The following is a 26,247-nucleotide window of genomic DNA, read 5'->3' on the forward strand; positions in this document are numbered from 1 at the left end:
ACCCAGGCTGGGGTGCAGTTGGGTGATCTCTGCTCACTGCAACCTCCACCTCCCAGGTTCAAGTGATTCTCCTGCCTCAGCCTCCTGAGTAGCTGGGATTACAGGTGCCTGCCACCACACCCAGCTAATTTTTGTATTTTCAGTAGAGATGGGGTTTTACCATGTTGGCCAGGCTGGTCTCAAACTCCTGACTTCACGATCCACCCACCTCAGCCACCCAAAGTGCTGGGATTACAGGTTTGAGCCACTGTGCCCGGCTGGTTTTGTTTTTCTTTTACAGCATCAAATACCTCCTTTTCATCCAATAAGTTCTTAAATAAAAGACCTAAATGGACTTTAGTGATTTCACTCAAGAATTCTTCAAAAGATGATCTCCAGGGAAGTCCGTATAGACTGAGGAAAGCTTATTAGAAGATCCATACATCATTTGCTGAGTCTGGAACTTTAGACAAGTCATCAAACAGGATCAAAACTCAGTTTCCTTCATCAGTAAAATGGGAATAAATAACGTCTACCCTACTTCACAGCACTAAGCATCATCAAGAGACAATATGAGTTACATATTCTAATAGGGAAAGAATTGTCCATTTCCTCTCTAAGAAACTGAGGCAGAGATCCCTGTCAACAAATTCATACAGTGAGCTGAGTCCAGAGCCCAGAACTTTTTATCTCTACTCTAGGCTTCCACACACCAAATCAAAGACACCTCACTCAGAGAATACACAACACAAGTCACTTCTCCGAAGCCGAAGCAAAATCCCATGAGGAAAAATTCCTAACAGATGAGTCTGCTCCAACTTTAAGTACATGTTCAAGATCATATCCATCAGAGGTAACAGGAGGCATAGTGGGATAAAGTGAATTAATTTTATTCCACCATAAAGCAAGAACCTCCAGACAGCCTTTAGTTCTCTCCCCGAGTAATGATCTTGCATTCCCTCCAGTGCTGGATAAAGGCAGTCTCAGTCTGCAGCCCATTAGGTGCAGAGAGAAATGTAGAGTAAGCAGGAACCCTTAAAGGGATGCCATTCATGTGAACATCAAGTTTTTATATTAAATTCTTCTCTCTAACATACCAGTAGCAAATTGGATTACTGACTTTAAAGTACCTTTAAAAAATTAAATGCAGATTTCTAATTCCCAGGGTTATAGTGATTATAGCATCTGATCTCTACATAGTCTCCTAGTAACAGAAATAAAGGATTCGATTGTTCTAGATCGGGAAAAAAATCAGCTAAATGATAACAACTGTCACCTTTATGTCAACAGCCCCCCTCTCCAGGGGATTAAACTAGTGTAACAAATTTAGAAAGTTCTATATCTTTGGTTCCCCTCTCTTTGGGCTAGGACTCAGAAAACTCAGGGTGACACTTTACTGAGCTGAGGGCAAAGGAAGCTAGTCAGATCATCTTCATCTTGATGACTCTCATTTCTTTTGTATTTACATTTTGAGTAGTGACACTTATTTAACAAAAGCAAGAACAGAAAGGTGTGTTGACTGTTCACACAGCTCCTATAATTCCTGAGGTCACAAAAAAGGAGATCTCTTTGTACAGTATCTAGAAATGACGATTAAGAAGGTAAGTTATCTACAATATTCCACACAGAATCTGAATCAGAATTCTCTCTTATGGGATCTAATTGCTTACTCTTCAGTTGTTGAAATCTATTTTAATGACACTACCTTTAAAAAGCTATATTCATTACATTTTCTTCCATTGGAATTAAGAAATAGCAAACTATGTACACGAGCACACACACATAGATGTATTCCTTAATCATAGACAATGCTAGGGGCAGTGCAGGCAATGACAGAGTAGAGGTTCTACAATTAGGTTGCCAAAGACCAAAACCTGGCTCCTTCCTAGCTGTACATTTCTTAACCTTATTACTAACCTCAGTTTCTGCAAACTGGGGATTAATATAAACACCTGTCTCATGGGAGTAGTCATGAGGATGAAGTGAAATATTCCAAGGAAAGCACCCGGAACAATGCCTTACACATAAATTTTGATGACTGCTATCTAGAGAAAGGGAGACAAAGATATGCATCCACATTAAAGTGGCTGGAAACCGAGGACAGCCAGCTTCCTCCTCCAATACGGTCTCTCAGAGTTTCTTTCCTTTGCCTTAAAACAATTCCCTCCAAAGCAATGCCCATTCCACTCTTGCAAACTCAACTCAACCTCTCTGGGTCAACTTTTCTCAACTGAAAAGTGAAAGATCTGAACTTGATCATCTTAAAAGTCCCTTCCAGTTTTTCTTTAAGGATATACATTCTGAGTCTGTTCAAAGACACTATAAGCAAGGTGAGACAAGACACCCTGGCAATGCTAAAAAACATTACTGCGCTTCTATTACCCCAAGTAAGAAAGGCGAGGACGTCTACTACCTCCAGTAAGAGGAAATGCACATCAAAGATCAAGCTACATCATTAAAGTAGACAAGCAATACCCATTCTCAAACATTCTCCTGTGGGTTTGCCTTGTTAGTTCTAAACAGTTAGTTTCTCTGTGAGACTCCAGGCTAGACTCTGAAATTAGGTAGCCCTTTATAATTTGCCTTAATTATGTGGATTTTTAGGGGGGAAAACCCCCTCAAGTGTAAAGGCAAATAGTCATTGAGAATTCTGGGACTATAAGCAACTACACAGAATTCAGATAAGAGTATGGATTGAACATATATTTATTTAACATAGAAGCTCACATTTTACCAATGAAAGCAAGTTATAATCCCATGAATCCGACATCTGAGTCAAAAGTACAGAGTCAAGAGGTGGAAAATGTCAGCAAGTGTGGGCTGTATCTCCTTAGCAGAAACTCACTGGAGCAAACTCTATTGGCTTAGCATGCAGAGTATGACAATGTTGGAGGTTTAGCCGTATTTCCTAGGAACAGGCCACATACAGATTAGACAGAACATCCCAAAAGTGGGTGGGATTGTTACTTTCATTCTCTCACAACTGAGAATAAATGCCCAGGCAGTCACATACACATCTCACGCATGAGAAAAGTGGAAGCCCTTTCTGTCTCAGGCTACCAGGAAAGCACAAAGAGTTTATTTCTGGGTTTCTTTGCTTGTCCTTGTGTTTGGGTTAGTTTTTTATTTCAACAGTCGGTCTAATTCGTAAGGATTTGCAGGGGCTGGACCGTCAAAGCAAATCTTCCCAGACATTTGGGTGGATAAGCAGCCTGTTAACCAGGCGGCTACCTGGGTCTCCCAGCCCATGTCAGACGGTTCTGCCTACGTTTCTGGAACTGTGCACTCCTGGAGCCGGAGACTTGGCCAACCTTAAAGGAGTTCAGAATCTTCCAAACAGCTAAGTTGAGTGTTGTGCCTAATCAGGGATCTTCTTTAATATGGATTCATCCCCCTGGTTGTGAAATTGGAACCCAGAGTAAGAAATACCACCTATACATGCAGTGCCACACCTCCTTATTCCTACCCAAATCCAGCAGCCAACTCCAATCTCAGTTCCCTGGACTCCACTTCCAGGTCTAGCTAAGGGAGGCAGGGTTAGCCAAGCACTTCCCCAGCCATTTTCTCTCGTAGTGGAAGCCAGAAGCCTGCCATTCTCCACACTGAGCCCCTCCCGTACTCCAAGCAAGACTCAGTTCCCACACCTACGCCTGGGCACACGTGAGTTCCCATGCACACACGGACCACAGAGGGCCGGGGGAGATACTCCAGTAGCCACTCTTACACGCAGAAGTGGGTCCAAACCCAGGAAAACGAAAAAGCAAGCTGGGGGGAAAAGGAAAAAGAAAACTAAAAAATAGATATGATGGTTTTGCCCACACTGTAAGACAGGTTAGCCAAGACATACCTTTTGACTAGGACCTTGCAGCTGGTCATTCTTGGGACTATCAGTGAGGTGGGTAGCCTTCTCCATCGCCCCAGGGGTCTTGAGCAGTGTTGCTTTGGTTTATTTCAGGAAGTACTATTGGAAACATAAAACAAAGCGCCTGGCGGGCACTATAAAAAAATATAGAAGAAATACGGTAGGCTTCATCATCCAACGGGTATTGGTATGTTTCTTAACAGGGGCAAGGGGAGGGGAAACACACGGTGAGGTCTCCCTCTTTCTTCCAGGAGCACAGTCTTGGCCTCAGGTGGTGGAGTCGCTGCTGAGCCCGTGATGTTCTGCTTATGTTCCATCCCTGCATTTGGAAGTCGTTCTTTGCCAGGAGGAAAGTGAGGAAAAACCAGCAATAACAAAACAGCAGCTCTACTGATGGAGGAGGAGGATCCCAGGAGGCGGCTGGTCAGGGCCCGGGTGTGGAGGGAGGCCAGGCATAGACGCCCCGACTTCTCTGGAACTACTGACATTTTCTCGCAAGCAGAGAGGAAGATGGAAAGGTCAGGGAGGAGAATGAGGGAGGGGTCTGCGCAGGGAGCCACAAACTCTGTGGGGCACAGAAAGTGCGACCACCTCCCATTGAGGAAATTCTCCCCCAGTGGTTTGCCTGTAAACAGGATATTATTTCAATTTCTTTGATTTCCCTTCTCTCTCTCTCTCTCTCTCTCTCTCTCAAAAAAAAAGTCTGATTCTAATAATAGCTACAATATATAAATAATAATGTTTTAATGTTATTGGTTCTTTGTTTCCAAACCCAAAGTTCCTCTTCTCTTCCTTTTGCCAATAAATATGAAAACTGAGGAAATCAACTCTGCTCCTGTCAAAAAGACCACCTTCCCCTCAAAAAAGAGACAATCCACCTAACTTCCTATTTCTACGGAAAATAAATAGCACATCACGATGCCATCTCTTGGAAGAACGTTCATTCTGCTCTTTTGCTTTGTTTCAGTAGTCTGTGCTTCTGTTGTACATACCCAAAACAGAGGGCTGGGGGAGGGATAGAGGGGCACATGGGAGGTGAGGGGGAAAAAAGCAAGGGTAGAGGTAAAACCTAAAGTTGTCTGTCATTTAAAAAAAATATATCAGAACCAGCACAATGACCAAAGTCAGAGGGGGATGGCTAACTGGCCAGAGAGTCTGTTCCATGGGTTTAGCAACTGCCCTTTTTATCTGCTGTGGGCGAACCCCGGCCACTGCGGCGTCCTCGACAGGAGCGAGGCTCTTCCAAATCGTCCTCATCAAAGCCGTGGAAAGTTGACGTGTCACTTTCTGACGTGGAACCGAATAAGTCCTCCGTGGTGCGTGCTGCGGCCGCTGCCTCCTTCTCCTTCCTGCCTTCTCCTCCCAAATGAGCTGACATGTATGATGAATATATCAGCACATGGGTTAAGCAATAGACAGCATTATTAATATTCTCATTATGATATTACAATGTTATTCTTAATAGCAAGATATTAAACCATTTTCACACCAAAGGGATTAACCAGGTGCATCACCTGGTGGCGGGGATTTGGGACAACGCAAACATTTCCAGGGAAGAGGCTTCCCCCACTCCCCAAAAAGGCATTGCCTCTACCACAGTACATATGTCCACAGCTTCAGACAGCAAAAGATCCACCCATGATCTTCGGCTGTGCGTACACACAGACGCTTGCATGCTCACTCGACCCTGCCCCAGACAATGATTCTCCTTGGTGATTTCTAAGCCTGGCTGGCATTTCTTTGGTGTTTTCTGTTGGTATTTCTTTGAACAATGATTGTCCTTCACTTTGACAGTCAGCTCTACAAAGGTATTACTGTCAGATAACCCATTCAAGGTGGTTAAGCCTCCATTCATTTTTATTTTTACCCGCTTCTAATCCCATCCTTTCAGAACCCTTTCAATTCTCCCCTTACACCATGTAGTTCATTTGCACTGAAAGCAAAAGGAAGTTGGAAAGTCTGATAAGTGGCAGGTGATAAAAGGGTTTGCTTTCTTTAACCACTGGAGGAAATTGCTGTGAACTGTATCCACATACATGTGTGCATGCGCACACCACACACACACACACACACACACACACACACTCCAGCCACCAACCGAGCCCGGGTATTGGTTACTCCAGAAAGTTCACTTGTCAAGTCTCACTCAGAGCACTAAGAAGGTGAGAAATCGGAGTAGAAAAGTCCTAATAAAACAGAGCATTCTGAAATCTGTAAAACTCAGGTTTAAACTTTTTCACATTCTAAATGAGCCCCAGGACTGTTCTTGTATAAGGGAATGATACAATCCACATGGTGTCAATTTCAGGAATCTCATTTTTTCCCAGGAAACAGCTGTGGTGGGGTAGATGGGAGCGGGAAGGAAGCTCTTCCAAGCTCCGTACTCTTCTCTGGAAGGACCGTAGGGAGGCCACAGGGAAGTACTCGCCCACCTCCCTTAACAAGCACATCTCATCTCATGGGCCAATGACACCTGTTTCTTCCCAAGGTGTCAACTATTTCAGGAATACCAGAGTCAGACCTTGTCTAAATGATCCACCAAAACTAATCATCGGCAAATGCAATGAGAATATCTAGAAATGGCTGGTAGAAAATGGCTCCCAAGCCACACAGCGAGGAAAGCTGAGAGAAGATTGTGGAAAGAGCTTTGCATAGAAAAAATGAATTCCCACTCCTGACATCCCATGGCTGGGATTCTAGCACCCCATCTTTTGTAAGAAAGGAAGGGGAGATATACATTATAGCAGTTTGCAAGAAGAATTCTCAAGCTGCCCCCACAACCCATCCAAACCTACAGCAGTCCATAACATGTTGCTCAGAACATCACTCCAAGTGACCTTGCCTCTGGAAGTAGAGATTTCATCTGATTGCCTGCTTTTAAAAAACACGGCATTGAATTTTATCTTGTTTTTTTTTTTTTTTTAGAAGCATCTAAAAAAAACAGAGCCCGTTATCACAAGGGCCCTGTCTTCTAAGCTAGCATCAGTAGAGTAAAAAATTCAACATCAGGTACCATGTTTGGACAGTAAATGAACTGACAGAATTGCACAAATGGACCACCCTGTCAGGATCCTTGAGAGTTACACATTGAGGGTTGCATGCAGCAGAAACCACAGTCCTTTTTAAATTGCTGATTTGCTACTCAAGCCAGTCTTAAGCTCTAAACAGCCCTACCATCAAAATATAAAACGGCTAAAGCTAAGGTTGGCAGACCCAGAGCAAGGAAAGAACTGAGTTGCTACAGTAAACCATGAGGGGGTCATCTCAGTCCTTCTCTGGGGACTGGGAGTGAAAAAGACACTGGATAGAAAGGTAAAAAGGAGAAATGACTTCTCACTGCTGGAACCAAGCATCCAATCAAACTGTTTCACCTACTCATATCAGGAGCTGATGATACTAAAACTGAGGTTTAAATTCCTTCCTCCCTGCCTTGCACTGTGGTCTGGCGATGACATAATACAACATGAAAAATGGAGGGTACCAACCAACCATGGCCAGCCAAAAATAATGGTTTGGTTAGAACTAAAAAACAGAACAACAGCTTGAACGTAACCTGAAGCCCTGAATTCATTTTAAGAATGAAGGAACAAGACCAGAAGTCTCTTTTTGTTACTTTAGCCTTTAGATAGGTTGAAATATAAACATACACATTGAATCAACCCCAGATTGGCCCTAGGAATGCCTGTCCTTTTGCCTCATTGATCTATCAGGGTCTCTTTTGCTCCATTTTAGAAAATGAGATGAGCGGCCGATGGAGGTGGTGTTTATGCAGCTGGCCAGGAGCCCAGGGACCTCTGACTCCCACAATCCAAGATGTGGTTGCTCTCCCAATACTCATGTTTCCATACCACACTCTTTGGGTTTGCCCTAGGCACTTCCACAGAACAAACACATCTTTTTGTTACATGTGCATCATCCACTACGAGAAAGCACGTTGCCTTCTCTCCAGGCATTTCCACCCTACCTCGCTGTGGTCTGTAAAAACACGCACAAAGAAATAGGCACCTCATGGAAAGGCCAGACACAAATACAAAACTTCTCTTTGCCCTTTTCCCTGGATCCTAGGGCACAACTTTTGGTTCTTGAGACCCAAAGAGGAAAAATATCAGGACGAGCTGAAAACCCCTCTCCACTAGAAAGCGTCACTGCCATCGCATCCCTCTCCAGTCTCCACCACCACAAGATGGAAGAGGAATGCAAAAGGAGCATTCCTGGTCTACGAGCACCCAGTGCGGGAAGGGGTCACACTCACCAGAGCGTCCACAGTCTGCGCAGGACACCAGCTCTTCGGGTCGCCCACTCTTCTTGTTCATGTTGGAGCCCCCCAAGCAGAAGTCACAGTAGTTATTGGGAATGACTGTTCCATCTGGTCCTTTCTGGGCTGTGGGAACATTTAAAACATTCCAATTTCAGGCTTACGTGAGTTTCAACTGCCCCTTCTCTTCCTACAGTGTGGTAGAATTTGCTCCAGAAGGAATTTGAAGTTTTATTATAACCGAGTTGGCAAATTGGGCTAGGCTTTCTTTTGAACCCTTTCGGGTTTAATGGTACTAATGTCTTTCAAGTCATCTAGAGTTTATTTTCATTTTTAGAGTATTTCCCAACTCTATGTTATTGTGGAAATCACCCTGCTCCTCTGATTGCATCCTTAGATGATCAAACCATCTGGAAGGGGTACTGGTCAAGTGAACTACTCTCAGCCCTCAACAATCAGGCCCGCAGGCCCAGGCTCCAGGCATCAGATGGAAACCACACACCGCAGTGTGAGAAGAGGGAGAGGAAACAACCCGTGTCTGAACCTTGTCATTGGGAATGGTGCTTTTGTTTAATAGATATTCCTCCTGTCCCTGAAGTGGAGAACAAAGAAGCACCGATGGGTGGTCATTTCCAGGAATAATACCAAAGACGTTCTTGGGAACTTTGACAGACATCTTGGTAGGGCATCAGTCTCCCTGAAGGGGAGCCCCATCTCCCTGAAGCCCAGACGCATTGATTCTGGGAAGTACCCAAGACCCCAAGTGCCTAGAATCAGAACTAGACCCAGGTTTCTAGGCGCTTGGCTCAGCCTCATGCCAGAGATGGATTAAACGGTGAGTTACTGAGCATATCTCTAGGCTTAAGACCATCGCAAGTAACTGAACACACTGACTTCAAAACCCACTCCTGCAGAAGCCCTTAAACAAAGGCCAAAATAACTCTTGGAATATAACCTTGAAAACAAAGCCTGTGAGGAGAACAGCACCTGTGTTCTCAAGCACCAAAATCATTCCGTTTCCAGCGGCTGCTTGAGAAGTCTTGAACAGGTTATTTGCAGAGCGAGAAATGCCTCCCTTTTTCTCTGTTTCTCCTTCCCCATTGCAGGCATTTCTTTGTCACATTCACACTGCCTGTTCGTGACTAAGAAGAAATGTCTCTCTTTTTATGGGATCAGCCTTAACCACCCAAGTATCTTCCTCCTCTCCAGACCCAGTGTCTGCTGCTGCCTTTCATTATTAACTGGCTAATGTTAATCAGGCTCCCATAGGGCACAAATCTGAAAAAGGTAGCAGAGATGTGAGCAGAAATACCATCCAGACAGTAAGTGATAAACAGATTCACCCACTTTAATGTGATTCCCTCTGGCCTCCACTTCCTCCATGCCTCTGCTTTGCCTCCAGGAATAGAAAACTTACCTGAGGAAGGCGGAAGACAAAAGCTAGCAGAATTTCATTATAGAGGGTTAATCCATTTATCAGTTGCTATTTGGATTGTTTAATTGGTTTCTAAGTCATTGATTTCCATCTTCAGGGAGGCAGACAATTCTCTGCAAGAAGTGTTAGCTGTTTGGGGGAGACAGAGGAGCTGGCCACATTCTGGGGTCTGTTGAGTGTGGGCTTTTTTTCATCAGTCCCTGGATCTCAAACACATCTGCATGGCATACAGAATGGTTTTGCAAATAATCTCCAAAAAGAAGTACATCCGCAAAAATTTTACTCTGCCTATAAAATTTTCATTACCCAAACCCAGAAGTACCAGTGTCCCTTTCTCCCTTCTCCCTCAATTGCCATCTTCGTCATTTTTAGAATTCTCTTAAGAAAATCCAAGCATCTCTAGGAAGCAAATAAACTCAGGATTTCCTCATCAAGAGATGGATGGAAATCTATCAAATGATGAACAGAAAGAAGAGATCGGGTATACTATACTTTTAGGGGCTGAGAGTAAACCTAAGTTAAGTGTCACAATTGATATGAACTAGATATAAAATGTGGAGATGCCAGTTGTTACTTAGGTAGCTTCCTGCATAGAAGGCAATCAAAGAATCCCATATATATCATTCCATAAAAACGTGCAGGGGGCCTATTCTCTCAGCTGTCTCTCTCGTATACTCTTAGGGACTTCCTATAACGTTCAATTTCCTCCCCATCCACAAGATCTTTAAGTAACCAAAGAATCTCATTTTCTTCAGCACACTGTATCCCTTGTGATGTCTGAGGATGATGAAGTAAAATATAGAGTATAAAAACTTGCAGATTAATTCTTGATATGGTTTGGCTGTGTCCCCACCCAAATCTCATCTTGAATTGCAGCTCCCATAATCCCCACATATCATGGGAGAGACCCAGTGGGATGTAACTGAATCATGGGGGCAGGTTTTTCCCATGTTGTTCTTGTGATAGTAAATAATTCTCATGAGCTCTGATGGTTTTATAAAGGGCAGTTCCCCTGCACATGCTCTCTTGCCTGCTGCCATGTAAGACATGACTTTGCTCCTCCTGTACCTTCTGCCATGATTGTGAGGCCTCCCAAGGCAGGTGGAACCATGAGTCCATTAAACCTCTTTCTCTTTATAAATTACCCAGTCTCAGGCATTTCTTCCTAACAGTATGAAAATGGACTAATACAATTCTATACAGCATTCACTACCAACAGACCATTGGTAGAACACCCTATTGAATCATGAACTCTAATACTACAAGAAATAAAAACAATCAGAAATGATGTGGTAGAGCTAAGCAGGCAGTGATGGAGAAATTGAGCCTTTGCAAAAAGACCAAAGGAAAAGAACTGAATTCATCTGAAGAAGGGAAGCTTATGAGGAGATGGAGTCAGAGCAGCATCCTGTTGGCCATACGAAGTTCCTGTCCAAGGAGTGAGGGAGGGTCTAAAATCCCATGTGTAGGCCCTGGTGTGTGCAGTGTGACATGCCAGGTCATCTGGGGTGTGGAAGTACATTTTTCATCTGGCAATGGCCCTGTATAGAAAATGATCATGAACAGCTATGTTTTATTTTCAGAGAAATCATTTTTGCTTCAGTTTCTACTCTCTTCTTATAACAGTGAGCTCAAAGCATCCTTTCATTGTGGTCAGATGGTGTGGAATGGACTAATTGCTTATGCACCTGATTTCCTTACGCTTTTTGGTACTTGGGGTTAGTTTCAGAGCAAGGGTTCTCCCATGGAACTGTCTCAAACTTCAGCTAAAACATATCAGTCATGCTCTGGGGAGGACACTGTCGATATTGCCATCGTGACCCTTGTTTATACATGCGTCTGTGTGCCTCCTCTCCCCATTTTACATTATCATCTCTACATATTAAACAGATCTACTCCTTCAGGTCAGAGACCAGCTCTAACTTGCTGCTGGAACACCTACAATCTGTGGGATGAATGACTTAGAGAGCAATGGCAGGGATGTTAGTGGGTGGCACAGTGATGCCCCTGGGACCACTGGATATCATTCACTGCTCCTGGTTGATTTCCCTACCGGAGGAGAGCTGGTCCATGTGTGCATGAATTGGCCTGTCATGTGGTCTCACAGCCAGCCTCGAGAGTACACAGAAGTCAGCAGCCAACAGCCCCGCGTCACTGGAAGAATAACACTGTGCCCCTCTTGTGGGAGGTGAGACATCTTCTATGCCAAACACACAAGAACATGTAAGACAATGATTCATTGTCTCTTGAGGAGAGGATACCAGGTCATGCCTATCCACTCAGCCTCCCTTTTGTTCAACTGCATATCGAGAAGAAAAGGAAGCAGACATTGATCACAAAACTGTGGCAAATCTTCTGCTGGATGCTTTATACATGTTATTTCATTGATTCTTGCAAAAACTTTGTGAAGTAGGGATTTTTTTTGACAATGCAGTAACTGAACTCCAAAGAGATTAAAGCGCTGGCTCCAAGCCTCGTTTGGGTTCTTCGAAGGCAGGATTCACCCCCAGCTTGTCTGTGTCCCCAGAGATTGTGCCTCTAATCACACTTCTCTGCCTCCTGGGAAGTCCAGAGGCAAACACTTTCCAGCCATACCTTGCATATAAAATGTTTCATAAATCTCTTTAGAGTCAACCTGATTTGCCCAATATGATATTTACAAAGCCCAAAGCGATAAAAATTATTGAGACTGGCCTGATAAAAGTGGAAATTCCCTTTGAACTTAAATTTAATGTCCCTACTACAGTAATCCATCCTGGGTGATCCTGTTTATTGTAATCTACTCTATGAAAACACTTCTCTGGAGAATTCCAGAGGCTCATGAAGGAATTTTTTTAAGTAAAGCTCACATCATGGCTAGATTGGCCTATGGCCTGACCCAGCCATGAGCAATTTCCTGGTACCGTATATGAGATCATTATAAAGAGGATTTTACTATAAATAGAAAGCTCGCCTAGACCTTGCAAGTGGGATTTAAATAGAGATTTTGCTTCTGCTTATGGGAAATTGAGTCCTGCTTTATAGAGTAAGATGACAGGGAGGGCAAAGACCCGAGTGGTATCTCTATGGCAGCATCTGCGATGATGGATGTGGTTTTCTGTTGATTAATGTTCATGGACCGAGATCATATAAGAGATACAAGTAAGTTGCTGAGAAAATAAAGTGAGCCTTAAGAGTTTAGAAATCTACCTGAGGGAGATAACTCTAAAAAGCTCAAAGAAAAAAATGGAAATCAGGAACAAATTTCATGAAGAGAGTAGAAAAAAAAATAACAGAAGGCAGGGAAGAGCATTCAGATAAATCAAAGCAAGAAAAAAGAAAAGAAAAGCTTCACACAGTCCCACCACCACGCTCAGGGAAGGGAGAGCGGGCATTCTGGAAAGGCATTAGTGCACACTACAGGGTTTTTGAGTTAAATCAGGTTTTATGTCTACGGCAAACAAGGCTCCAAATCTTCCATAAAACTACCACCCAGGCAGTGCCGCCTCTCCCCCTCCGAGTCTGATCTCTGCTGTGATGTGGCTGCCACTCACAGAAAGAATGAGTGGCGGGGACAAACCAGCCGTCGGCAACAGCCACTCATCTGGGTTCTGCTGAGACCGGAGCTGTGTCCCAAGCATCCTAGGGAATAGGAAGCAGGCCAGAAGTTCAGGCTCCTCCTTGGCACGTGCACAAAAGCATGGCCTCACATCCTGAGCAGACGCTCTGACCGCCTGCCAGGGCCTGGTGTGCACAAACGCACAGCCATGCTCAGTGCCCACCACCCAGCCCCAGCCCCAGTCCCAGCCACAGCTGAGCAGCTCCATTTCCGGAGCCTGCTAGGCTGGGAGGATGGGGTGCACAGCCCTTGGGGAATTCAGGGGCAGTGAGCAGAACCCTCTGGGAAGAGATGCGCCTCTCCTCGCCCCTCTTGTTTGTTCCCCCCGCCACCCTCCACAGGCTGACAGTTCCCGTGTCCCTCTACAGGTCTGACATGTTTCCATGGCAACCGGAATCCTGGGCTCCAGCAGCCTCCGCTCTTGCCACCTGTTATGACTTCATCTCTCAAGTGTAAAGGATGCTAGCCCCGTGCCACTTGGCTGTGCAGAGTGCATCTTCAGAGGATGACGGAGGGAAGGAAAGGGGAGAGGATAGGAGGGAAAGAGGAAAGGAACTCAGGCCAGCCAGGCAGGACATGCCAGCCAAGCCAGTCCAGAGGAGGAAGCTTGGGGGCAGGAGACAGGAGGTGGGGAGCAAGGGTGGACCCTGACGTGCCTTCCCTGCAGAATCAGGAGCAGGCCTCAGCTGGAGGCCACTGCCACAGCCTGCTACCTCTGCCCAGCCTTTAATGAGGGCTGCTGGAGGAGGGGGAGGCAGGCAGGGGAGAGAAGGCGGCTGCGAGGAGCTGCGGCAGGCCCAGAGTGGAGCAGAGCCAGGATAGGGTTAAAAGTGGCGTGATAGAGACTGTGGGGAAGGCTGGACCAGAGGGCAAAGGGAGCATCAAAGCTGGGATAAATGGCCTTAATTCTCATGCTCCTGCTTGCTGGTCGTGTTTACTCATATAAATTATCCCCCAGGCCTGACACCTTTTTTCATTGCTTCCCTAGAACTGATGAAAAAATAAATCCCACAGATCCCAGGAATAAAAAGTGTGGGGTTTTCTTTCTGGCTAGTTCTCCTTGGCCACCTAATAGCAACTCAGGCCCCACCCTAGGGCTCCGGGAGAAAGACAAAGGAAACCTTCCTCCCAAATGTGGAGGGGCAAGGGGCCTGGAAGCCTAGTGGGGAAGCAGACACCAGGGCCTGCTCCCTATAGGACCCTCCAACCATCAGAGTCCTCAACAACAGACAACTTGCTCTCCCCACAGGCCATCTTGCCACCAGCCCTGAGGGCACCGTGAATGTACAGGAAAGTGAAGGGGGCTGCTCGGGAGCAGGTGCAGAAGGCACTGAGGCCCGGGGCCACTGTCATCAGTCCTCACAATTACGGATGGGGCTGATAAACTGTCACACTCCACGCCGTCAAGGACAAGGTGAAGCAAGATGAGCTGGAAAGGCAGCATGTGCCACAGGAGAGCTGGAAAGGCATGTGGTTAATGACTAAAGCCACAATCAGGGCGGGCTTCTCTGGAGCGGCCTCTGCACACAGGGAAGGGCCCCGAGGCCCAAGGTTTTGACTACTTTGGTGATCGAGAGGCAAGAGAATGTGCTAGGTGAAGTCCTAGGGTCCCTTTCAGGTCTATTATTTGACTATTATCATCAGGTAAGCGACAGAAAAACCAAGTTTTCCACGCCCAGAGGAACCCAGCCTTTCATCGCTCTTCTGTGCTGGTATAAATGCCTCTTTTCCTGTTAGCTATGTGCTACCTGAAGGCAGGAGCCATGCCCTTCACCTCTGTATCGCTGGCACCTGGCTGGTAGCGACTGACACAGAGCTGACAATCAATCTTGAGGGAAAGGATGGACAAATTGTCACAGAGGCTTTTTAAGGAAAAAAATCTGCCAGGCAAAGGGAAGTTAATGACCAGGAATTGAGCAGATGGAGAGTCCCCTGAGCACAGGGTGACCATCCTAAGTCCCTCTCGTATCCTCGCACAGAGGAAGTGGGAAGGAGAAACACTGGAGAGAAGAAAGCTGTGGTGTGGAGAGCCACTGCATCTGCCTCCCCCAGGAATCCTCTTAGGCATTTCTTAGTCAACCAGAATGGAAGGCATCAAGAATTCCCAGGCTCAGCTGGTCCTGGAGTCTTGAGTCTCATTCAGTCTCTCACCAGGGGCCCAGCAGCAGCCAGTAAGAACATAGGCCTCATCTTGCTGTGTGTTTTGGTGACTGTAGAAATATTACAAATATTTCAAAACGTGGAGTCAGCCCTCCACCCTTCCTGTGCCTGCCTTCTTTTCCTCCATCTTTATCCAAGACCTACACCTTTACATACGAACCTTGTGAATAGTCACTCCTAAAAACTGTGCTGTAAAAGCAGAAAACATACCCACTCACACTGATGTCCCCATCTTGGTGGATGTATTTGGTGAGAGCTGTGATTTGCGGTTTGCCAAAAGGCCACAACAATGCCAGGAGTGTGTGCACCATGTCACTAGATCTGGGGGCAGACAGTCACATGGACCCCAAGGAATGTCCTTTGTGCTCCAGCATTAGGTGGGCAATGCTGGGTCTGCCATTAATGCGTCAGAAAGGTAAGAAAAAGACCAAGTAAAGCTCAGGAATATTTTCAGTGTCGATGAGGGAACGGGACGCGTAATGAGATATTTCTGTTTTCCAGTGTTTGGGGATATGGGTCGGTTCATGCGCTGGTGTGGCAACTTGTGGTTGCTACCAAATGAGTTTGTTGAAGGAGAAAACATTAATTTAAGAGCAACTATATCAACTGCGCTCTAAACAAAGTGACGTCACTCCCCTTCATGTATTCCAGGACACCTTGATGTGTTAGAGCTGGATAAGCTTTGTCTGTTTAAGTTGTTGGGATATTATTATTGACATAATTAGGATTCAGCAAGCCCCTTGTTTTGCTTTGCCCAGCCATGCCCTCTCAGTCTTCTTCACCAGCACCACTGAACTCAGAATGCAAGAGGACCAGCATTTTCTTTGTTCTTCAGACTGAAAGCAGTATTTAAGAAAAGGAAAAGCTTAGCCAGGCATGGTGGCTTCTGCTTGTAATCCCAGCACTTTGGGAGGCTGAGATGGGCAGATCACCTGAAGTCAGGGGTTCGAGACCAGCCTGACCAACATGGAGAAACCTCGCCTCTTCTAAAAATACAAATTTAGCCAGGCATGGTGGTGCATGCCTGTAATCCCAGCCACTCGGGAGGCTGAGGCAGGAGAATCGCTTGAACCTGGGATGTGGAGGTTGTGGTGAGCCAAGATCACACCATTGCACTCCAGCCTGGGCAACAAGAGTGAAACTCCATCTCAGAACAAAAAGAAAAAAGAAAAGAAAAGAAAAGCTTGAACCTCCTGCTTTAGACCCAAGCATCTAGAAGGAATCAAGAGACCACAGAGCTGAGGGGCAACACAGCCTGGGAATGGGGGCCCAGGCAGGGACACACCCCAAAGGCAGGCCAGGAAGTCAGTGCTGAGAGCCAGAGACATCTGTCCTATATGGGACAGAGCATTAGGAAAAGAGCAAAAACCAAGGCTACCCCTTCAATTTGACAATACAACCTGATTCCTGGCAAGTTACCTGGCATCCAAAAGAAAAAGGAATTTAAAAGGGAAGTGACTGACTGAACATCAGTCTTGGAAAGCTGGATTTCTCTAAGGTAGTGCTTTACCTGGGAACTTGTCAAAAATGCAAATTCCTGGCCAAGCATGGTAGTTCATGCCTGTAATCCCAGAATTTTGGGAGGCCAGGGCAGGTGGATCACTTGAGGTCAGGAGATCAAGACCAGCCTGGCTAATATGGTGAAACCCCACTTCTACTAAAAATACAAAAATTAGACAGGCGGGGTGGTGCATGCCTATAATCCCAGCTACTCGGGAGGCTGAGTCAAGAGAATCACTTGAACCCAGGAGGTGGAGGTTACAGTGAGCTGAGATCACGCCACTGCACTCCAGCCTGGGCCACAGAGCAAAACTCTATCTCAAAAAAAAAAAGCAAATTCCACCACCCTATCTTCCACCTGCTGAATCAGAAACTCTGGGGGTAGGATCCAGTGGGCTGTGTTTTAACGAATGTTCCAGGTGATTCTGATGCAGACTCGAGCTTGAAAACATGGCTCTAATGCGGACTAACAGCCACGTCACCTGGAAGTCACTTACTTAATCTTTATCATAACCTATGAGATAGATGCCATTAATGATTTGATTTTACATAGTGATCCATGAGGCTACGCAGCTCGGCTAAGGTCACATGTCAGTCAGTGAGTGGCTCACTTGGCTCTGAACCCAGACAACCACACACCCGAGGGAAGGTGAGTCGGAGACGCAGACGCACAGGGCGTTACAGTCCAGGCCTTCCCAGATTTTGCTGTGCACATCATTTGGGGATCTCACTAAATTTCAGATTGGAATTCATAGATCCAGGGTACAGCCTGAAATTCTACATGTCTTAAAAGCTCCCCTGGAAGGGTGGCCATGCATCCAGGTTTGCCTGGGACAGAGGGTTCCAGGGCATGGGGCTTTCAGTGCTATAGCTGCACAGACCTGGACGAGGTGTCCCCAAGCCCCGGGTGATGCTGACCACATGTCAGAGGCAAAACACAGACCCTCAAGATGAGGAGTTTGGGTTGTATTCAAATGTGATGCAAGTGTTGACAGCAAAGGAGTGGCATCATCTGCTTTATATTTTCTAAACTTTGTTTGTTTTGTTTCGTTTTTAGAGACAAGGTCTTACTCTGTCTCCCAGACTGGAGTGCAATGGCACAATCATGGGTCACTGCAACCTCAATCTCCTGGGTTCAAGCAATCCTCCCACCTCAGCCTCCCGAGTAGATGGGATTACAGGCACGCACCACCATGCCTGGCTCATTTTTGTATTTTTAGTAGAGACAAGGTTTCACCATGTTGGCCAGGCTGATCTCAAACTCCTGAGCTCAAGCAATCTGCCCACCTCAGCCTCCCAAACTTCTGGGATTACAGGTATGAGCCACCAAGCCCAGCCTGCTTTAGAGGCTGGGAGACCAATAAAAAAAAGTTGTAATGACCCAGGCAGAAGCCAGAGGTGGCCAGAAGATGGAGAGAGGAAGACACTGTAGGGTCTATTTTGGAGGACTGAAGGAAAACCAAGAGGCAAGGATGAATCCTAGTATTTTACTTTGGGCACAAGCTTTTTTTTTCTTTAAAGAGAAAGTTTAGAAGAAAAAAAGAGAACCAGGAAAGACAGTGAAATACAGAATGAGAGAGACTCAAGAAAATTATTGAATAGAATGATGTGTGATTTTTTTTTCTACAAAGTCATTTACAAATTAAAGTCTGAACTAGAATTTGTAATGCAGGGGTAGGGTCTATAAAACATCCCAAACAGCCAAAGTTAGTAAAGAGCTTTGAAGAACAAATGTGCCTGCTATGGACTGAAGTGTGTTCCTCATCCCCAAAATTCATATGTCAAAGCCCTAACCCCCAAAGGGATGATATTTGGAAAAGGGTCTTTGGGAGGCAATTAGGTTTAGTGAGGCCATGAGGATGGGGTCCTTGTAATGAGATTAGTGCCCTTATTAGACACCAAAAAGGTTGTTTCTCTCTCTCCACCCATACACACCAAAGAAAGGCCTTATGAGGACACAATGAGAGGGTGGCTATCTGCAATCCAAGGAGAGAGCCCTCACCACACTCTCACCCTGCCGGTGCCTTGATCTTGAACTTCCAGTCTCTGAAATTGTGAGAAATAAATTCCTGTTGTTTAGGCCACCCAGTCTATGGAATTTTGTTACGGCAGCCCAAGCCCATTAAGACAGTGCCTATTAATATGCTCATCTCTTTTGAAAAGCCACCATGCAACATGCTATGTTAGACAACTAGTCTTGAGGAAAAAAATTAAGGGACATCAGTAGGACCATGACAAAGATCCAAGCCTGGGACTGGGGCCCATCACTCAGGGTTCCAAAGTCCTGACGTAACTCAATGGTAACCAACTCAAGCCCATTCACATCGCAGCTTCCCACCTTGCTGTCTGTTACTCGATCTCTCTGAGCCTCAGTTTCCTTGTCTGCAAAATGAGAATAATAACAAGCGCCTAATGACCTTGTGAGGATAACATGCGATGATGTATGTAGAATGCCTGACACCCAGTAGTTATTCCATCATCTCTTTCCCCCTTTCCTCTTCTACATGCAAGACAATCTTATTTCTAAAACAATGCAGGAAAAATCAAAGACCAAACTAAGTAAACTCTCCCAATAAGTGGTACATGACTCGTGGATTCACATTCATCCTCCCTGTCCATGGATACATGACTTGGTCTTTGTGTGCCTTGCTGTCCTCTGGGGGATACAGCACCTGCCTTGTAGGGTGATTGTGAGGAATGAATGAGATCAACATGGCATGCTTAGCACCATGTCTGACACACTCTGGGAATGCAAGCGAGCACCATTGCCACTGCTGCTGTTCGCTATGTGGTCTCTTCCATTCTGCACATTCTAGGTAATTAGGCCCCAAATGTGAAAGAAATAAAACTGAGATAGCCAAGAGACATGTGGAGGCCCAATCGTAGGGCGATGGCATGGCAAATAACAGGGTGCCACACTTGTCTAGACTCCCCTACACAGCTTTCTCTGGCTGTGTTTTATGTCCCTGTCTTACTTCTGCAATTGCACCAGAAGTTCTCCCAGGGCTGAGACCACGTTACCCCTTTTTGGAGGCCCAGTTACCCTTCTCCCCACAACTGGGTGCAGGGACAGTAAGTGCTCAATAAATACTCATAGTGAGCCTGTTTAAACAGATCTGTGTCCCATAGCTAAGATTTAGCCAAGGATATGCCAGGGCCAGGTCAGGCTCTGATAGTTACTGTTGATGCCAATGAGAACCCACAGGTCATTAGCTTCACAGTGGTAGCAAAGTCCCATCACATGGGCTCAGATGGAACCATAACTCAGAGGAGCCATCTATGGTCATAGACATGCCTGTGGGCCCAAATGGGACAGAGATGGGACATTAGTGCTCACAGGCACGGTGCCAAACACTCACATTATCTCATTTAAGACTCACAGCAACCCCGTGAGGTCAGTAGGATTATTACCTCCATGTTATAGACGAGGCAATTAAGAAGCACAAGTGTAGGTAAGAGGCCGATATTTGTGCCACTCGAAGATGGCAGAGTGGCAGGGTCACTATTCACACCCTGGACTGATCAATTGCACAGCCATTCCCTCAGCCACAAGGTCAAGTATGTAGATGACCTTTGAGGCCAGAAAGTGAGCCCCAAGTATCCCTGCAAAGACCAGAGCAACGCCATGGATTCTTTGCTTTATAATCTGAAAACTGTCTAGTTAAATAATGTATCTTAAAAAACACCTGTTGCTAGTTTCCCAATTAGCTCTTTGAGAAGGAAGCAGCAGGCCAATTTCCCGGAAGGAGCTCTGTATCTCAGCTTCCCTCCGTCTCCCCTAATAACAAAGGCTGGATCTCCTGTGGCAAGTTTAGGTACATGGTTGGCTGTGTGGGCTTTATGGCTTTCCATTCACCTTTCAGAGTGATCCAAAATGTCGAAGCTTGTTTCAAAGGTAATTTTCACTCTATCTCTTAAAGCTTTTGGCCACTCCTGGACCATATGTTAGAGGACAAGAGATGTCAGAGGACTAACATCTGTTAGATCTTCCCCAACAGTGTGGCAATGACATCATATGCTTCTTTTAGATAATTTGCACATTATCAGATGAATTTTCAGATTATCTAATCAGCAGCCATTACCCTTAATCAACTCGGTTCTCCCCTCTCAGCACTGCAGGGTATTATATGCCCTTCAAAGACATGCTAGGGCTGGGGCCACTTTTCTTTCAACAGAGATGAAAAGCCTAACTTTGCGCCAGGCACACCACCCTTGCACAAAAGGCTGAGACCTCCAGGAACCGAGGACAACCCAACTTCAATTTCGTGGACCTGAAAAATAAGCTTGAAATAAATTTTATAGACTCATATATATATATATGATTTCCCTCTTGGGAGCTCTGAGTATGCTATAGAGAGTATGTCATATTTACTTACGCTATTAAATAGAAGAGATATACCATATAACAATGAGACTCCAAACAGATGTCTTTATATTTGTTCTTGCCTTCTAGTAATGGCTGCTGTGGCTTCCCATTGCCTATAAGATAAAGACTACACAGAGGGGCATAGAAGACGCTTCCCACTGTGGGCCCTGAGTACATTTCTACCTTTCCTCTGCATCCCCTAAATCCAGCATTACTGTCAGACCCAATGATTTCCAATTGTCTGAATGTGCCTTGCTATTTCATATCTGTCTGTCTGCTATTTCATGGATGAATAGTTCCCTCTACCTGGGAAGCCCTCTCCCTCCTAAGAAATTCTTCCTCATTCACCAAGAGCTAACTTGAATATCACCTCCTCAGTGAAGCCTTTGCAAATCCCCTAATGCAGTGGTCCTAAAGCTTTAGTGTGCACTTAGTGTGCACTGGAGAGCTTTGTAAAACCCAGACTGCTGGCCCCCATCTTTGGAGTCTCTGTCTTAGGAGATCCGGTAGAACCTGAGAATCTACATTTTCAATAAGGTCCCCAGTGACGCTAATGCCACACTTGGAACACCACTGCCCTAAGGCTTAGAAAGTACCCTGTGCCCTTGAGTCCTGAGCTCCCTCACAGTTCTGGACACACCCATGGCACACTCCCGCTCAAGACTGTGAGCTCAAGGATAGGGGCTGAGTCCTATTTACATGCCTGTCCTTCCTAGTCCCAGCATATAGACAGTGTTCAATGCATGGTTATTAAGTGGATGGATGGATGGACGAATGGGATGGATGGATGGCTGGATGGATGGATGGATGGATGGCAAATGGATGGATGAATTAGACTGAATTTATTTACACAGTTTTTTCATCCAGGTCCAGGACTTCATAAATGCCTATCCTCACTACAAAGTACCTTGAAAACATCATCTATAATCAATTCCCACTGTGCAGAGAAGGTTAAAAAGAAATTCAAAGAGTTTAACATCGTGAGCCTATATTAAGGGGGGTTTGAATTCTAATCCAGAGCTCTTTCTGCTACCCTGTCCCACTGGGGCTCCCTACCAACACTGCATTTCAGGAGTCACAATGGCATGCTTCTGAGGGCATCCTTCAGAGTCCTATCCTCCCCAGCTGCCCTCCTTTTATTCATGCATGTGTATATCTATGTGTGTGTTTGTGTGTACATACATGGTAATTTATTTCATATGCAAAAAGGTGGTAAAAAGAAATGGAGGGAGAAGAGGCATCCAGCCTCATGCAGGGAGAGGATGAGATGCAGTCACGTGCGAAGGACCCCATCAGTAAACACGACCTCCCAAAGGGGAGTATTTGAGCTCCAAGCATCCCTGGCTGTCTGTAGTTGAGGCAGAGGCAGGGGCACACAGGAAAGGGGACAAATCCAGAGGAAACACAAGAAGCGTATACTCAGGAGAAAATGAGAGATGAAGGGAGAAACAAAGGCGTGAGAGCGTCGGCTGGGGGCCCAGGCGATCAGGAGTGGCAGTGGACTGCTGAGCTTGCAGCCCGGGGCAGCATGGGCGGGGGCGGGGAAGGTCAGTGCTGGCTCCAGCAGGCCACTCTGCCCTTTCAGCAGCAGCAGGCTCAGGATGAGACATGGGCTCTGCTGAAGACACAGTTGGGGGCCGATGGAGCAAGCGACAGCAGGAGGACCAAAGTCAAAAGGTCGCTACTGCTGCAGGTGGTGTGAGCCCAGCTGCCCTTGGCCCTGCAAACCCCTGTGTCTGTAAGGCTGTTTTTCCATTAGGCGTCTGCTCACATGCAGCTTGGGTCACCCTGCAGTTCTGCTAAAGGGGGAAAAAGTCAGCATTTCCACTTCACTGGTGTCCAGACCTTCTCCTGGGGGAGCTGCAGGTTAGCCTCTTGGATTAAGCTCTCCTACCTGCCCCTCCCCTCCAAAAGCCTCGCCAAGGGAGGATCATGGAGCTGAGACCTTAGGATGCTGCTGAGCTGTCACATCCAATTCAGCACACAGCCCCAGTGGCATTTAGGGGCAGGATGGATGGGAGCCACCCCCTACCACCAAACAGTGGGAGCAGCTAATGACTGGGTATTAATGATGCTGGCAATTAGTGCTCACAAGAAAATAGTGGGGGGGCTGCTCACCAGCGGGGAGGGAACAGAGCACACATTCTGGGCGGCAAGCAAGTCAGTGGTGTGTGGGGTGCAGAGAACCCGGATGAGCAGCCACCTCATGGGTTTGTCCAGAGAAATTGGGGGTAGGGAGAAGAATGGCTTCTGCAGGCACTAAGGGCCTTTCTGCTGCACCTTCCCCACTAGCAAAACTGGGTTAATCACAGAGTTTTGGGGGAGGGTGCGGTGAGGAGATGTTGTTGAAAAGGTGTTTGTGAGGGTTCTGGAAACTTCTTCATGTGAGGCCTGGATCCGCCTGGGAATACCTATTCTTTTCTAGGAGGTTTTAAACCCTTGGCCAGGCAAATGATCCTTTTTGAAGAACCCACTTTCTCAACAGCGAGGTGAGAAAGAGAAAAGGGGGAGGGAGGAGTTGGAGTGCATGCTGCTCAGTGACAAGCCCACAGAGGTGAGAACAAGCCACCCGTGAGATTTCCTAGGCAGACGTCCCATGTAGGATGTGGGAGACAGGCATACCTTCCTTCCCGAGCAAGGCCATGTGGCCTCAAGGGGAGGACCCAAGAAGGCCAAACACCCTGCCCACGAGGGCGCATGAGAAGATCCACACCCGAGTGCTGGTCTCAGAAGTCAACCAATCCAGAGGGAACCACAGGGGTCGCTAGGGAGACTGCCTCCTTCTACTGAGGGTCTGCAGCACACCTCTCCGTGCTGCGGTCACAAACACCAGGCACACGCACACACATGCACACATGCACACATATGCACACACACACGTGCACACATACACGCTCTCCACACACTCCCACTGCACACACACCTGCACACACGTGCACATGCATACACATGCACGAACACATGCACATGCATGCACATGCACACACATGTGCACAAACACACATGCAGACACAGATGCACACACATGTGCACACACGCGCGCACACCACACACAAACCCCTTTCATAATGAGGCTACAGGAGAACCAAGGAAAATGAGACACAGACAAGAGGCATTCCAAACCCCAGAGCATGAATAAAGGAACAAAACGGCCTGACATTTGAGAAGAGATATAAAGAGTTAAGCTAGCACAGGGGAGTGAGAAATAATACCAAGCTAATACACACTTTAGAGAGCACAACAATGGCGAAGAAACACTTTTCGGAGAGCGACCAAAATCCAAGGCAATTATTCTCGGCCTCCTCGTGGTAGGAGACAATAGCTAGCTCTGTCCGACCTCTTGGTCACTTAGATCAGGGAAAAGAGGAAAGACGGGGAAATGCAAATATTGGCTGCCTCCGTACAGGTCAGTATCTTTTCCTTTTGGAAAGAGAAGGGTGAGTGGACCAAGGACAACTCTTCCCAGAGAGAAGGCCTCAGTGTTGGAGCTCCTCAGGCCCTGGCGAGGAGAGGCGGGCAAGGTGCGGGGGGCACCTCCTGCTCTGCTGTTCAGGTTCTGTCCAGATGACGATAGCAGGTGAGAGGGCAAGGGTCTGTCACACTAAAGGCTTGCACCTTGGAAGTGAGCAAAAATTCGAGAAGATGCCAAAGGCTGAATTGCATACCCTCCACACTCCCAAATTCCTACGTTGAAAGCATAACCCATGGTATCTCAGACGGTGACTAGGTTTGGAGGTAGAGTCCTTAAAGAGGTCCTTAAAGAGGTAAAGTTAAAATGAGCCTGTTAGGATAGACTCTGGTATCCGACCTGCTGGTGTCCTTATGAGAAGAGGAAATGTGGACACAAAAGCAGATGCCAGGGCATACGTGTGCAGAAAGACAATTGTGCGAGGGGACAGTGAGAGGGTGGCATCTGCACTCCAAGCGGAGGAAATCAGCCCTGCCAGCGCCGTGACCTTGGGCCTCCAGGCTCCAGAACTGCGAGAAAATTAATTTCTGTGGTTTAAGCCACCCTATCTGTGGGATTTTGTTATGAGAGCCCTAGCAAACCCATAAAGAAGGTAGTGTTACAGGGGGAAAGTGGAGTGGAGGTTAAGGGAGACCCCACACTAATACGAAGAATGGTCTTGGCCGTAGGTGTGTTCATTACTTCAAATATTTGGTGAAGGTGGCCAGTGGACGTGGGTTGACTAAGTTGATGACTAACATGTATCCTCGAATCCTAGAGTCTGAGTACTTTGAGAGGTCTGAGCCCTTTCACTGCATTTTGAGTTGTACTCTTTCAGAATACCTGCCACCAACACTTTTGTCTGAACAAAATGAAAAACATATGGCCTGTCCACAAATATCCTTCACTGTGAGATCTCAGTGTGGTCCACATCTTCAAGCAGGCTCTAAAGATTTCAGTATCCCATTTCCATGCTGAGATTTCTGCAGGCGCAGAGACCACAAGGGATGTTCTAGAGGAAAGCCAAGTGGAAAATGCTAAGCCCCTTTGGGTTCGCTAATTCATACGTGGAAGTTCAGGTAGGAAAGAACAGAAATGGAAACACGAATCTTCAGGATCATTTTGGGTCTTAAGAGCCCAACATCCCAAACAACAAATCCATGCAGATCACATTTGCCATTTGAGTGCTGACGCAAAGAACATGGGTTCTCCAGGCAGCGTTTCTAAGGCAGGAGAGCCCTATATCAAAACTGTGACCCCTTCCCCACTACAACAAAACCACAGCAATAATTAAGAATACTCTAAGGCTCTTAGTGAGCAAGCAGGCATTTTGAACGTCTGTCTGAACTGACACACCCAAGAGCTATGCCCATCCCAGTCTGAGTGGCTCTTCAGGAGCTGAGGAACAAGAGCTGTGGGTCTGGCATCTGACGGTGGCCAGGTAAGGGCTTTCTCTTCTGCTGAATACTCACCTTCCTCCCTCTTGTTGCAGAGCCGGGTGTGTGAGCCCTGTTCTTGCTAAGCCTGGGGTTGGGCTGAGCTGCGGGGCAGCTGGCTGGCTGGCTGAAAGAGCCAACACACTCCAGTATATTGAGACCACTCAGCAGTTGCTACCAGAAGATGCCAGCGGTGAGAAAAAGGAAC

At 46.4% G+C, this 26,247-nt stretch overlaps 1 protein-coding gene across 12 annotated transcripts in view; it reads right to left on the reverse strand.

The window, feature by feature from the left end:
* Positions 1 to 26,247, reverse strand: part of DPF3 (double PHD fingers 3) — a 289,593-nt gene that overhangs the window by 60,547 nt on the left and 202,799 nt on the right. For 9 of the 12 annotated variants that reach the window (XR_013521362.1, XR_013521359.1, XR_013521358.1 and 6 more), the window contains 2 exons: positions 8,094 to 8,222; positions 3,827 to 5,212 (listed from right to left, as the gene is read on the reverse strand). Coding sequence is in view for 3 of the 12 variants with exons in the window: in XM_002754072.6 (XP_002754118.1) it covers positions 8,094 to 8,222 (129 nt within the window). In the remaining 9 variants the exon portion in view is untranslated. The remainder of the gene's footprint in view (positions 1 to 3,826; positions 5,213 to 8,093; positions 8,223 to 26,247) is intronic. The other 3 variants (XM_002754072.6, XM_035260921.3, XM_078335319.1) reach the window with 1 other exon arrangement.

This window comes from Callithrix jacchus, chromosome 8 (genome assembly GCF_049354715.1).
Source record: "Callithrix jacchus isolate 240 chromosome 8, calJac240_pri, whole genome shotgun sequence".
Classification (NCBI taxonomy): domain Eukaryota; kingdom Metazoa; phylum Chordata; class Mammalia; order Primates; family Cebidae; genus Callithrix; species Callithrix jacchus.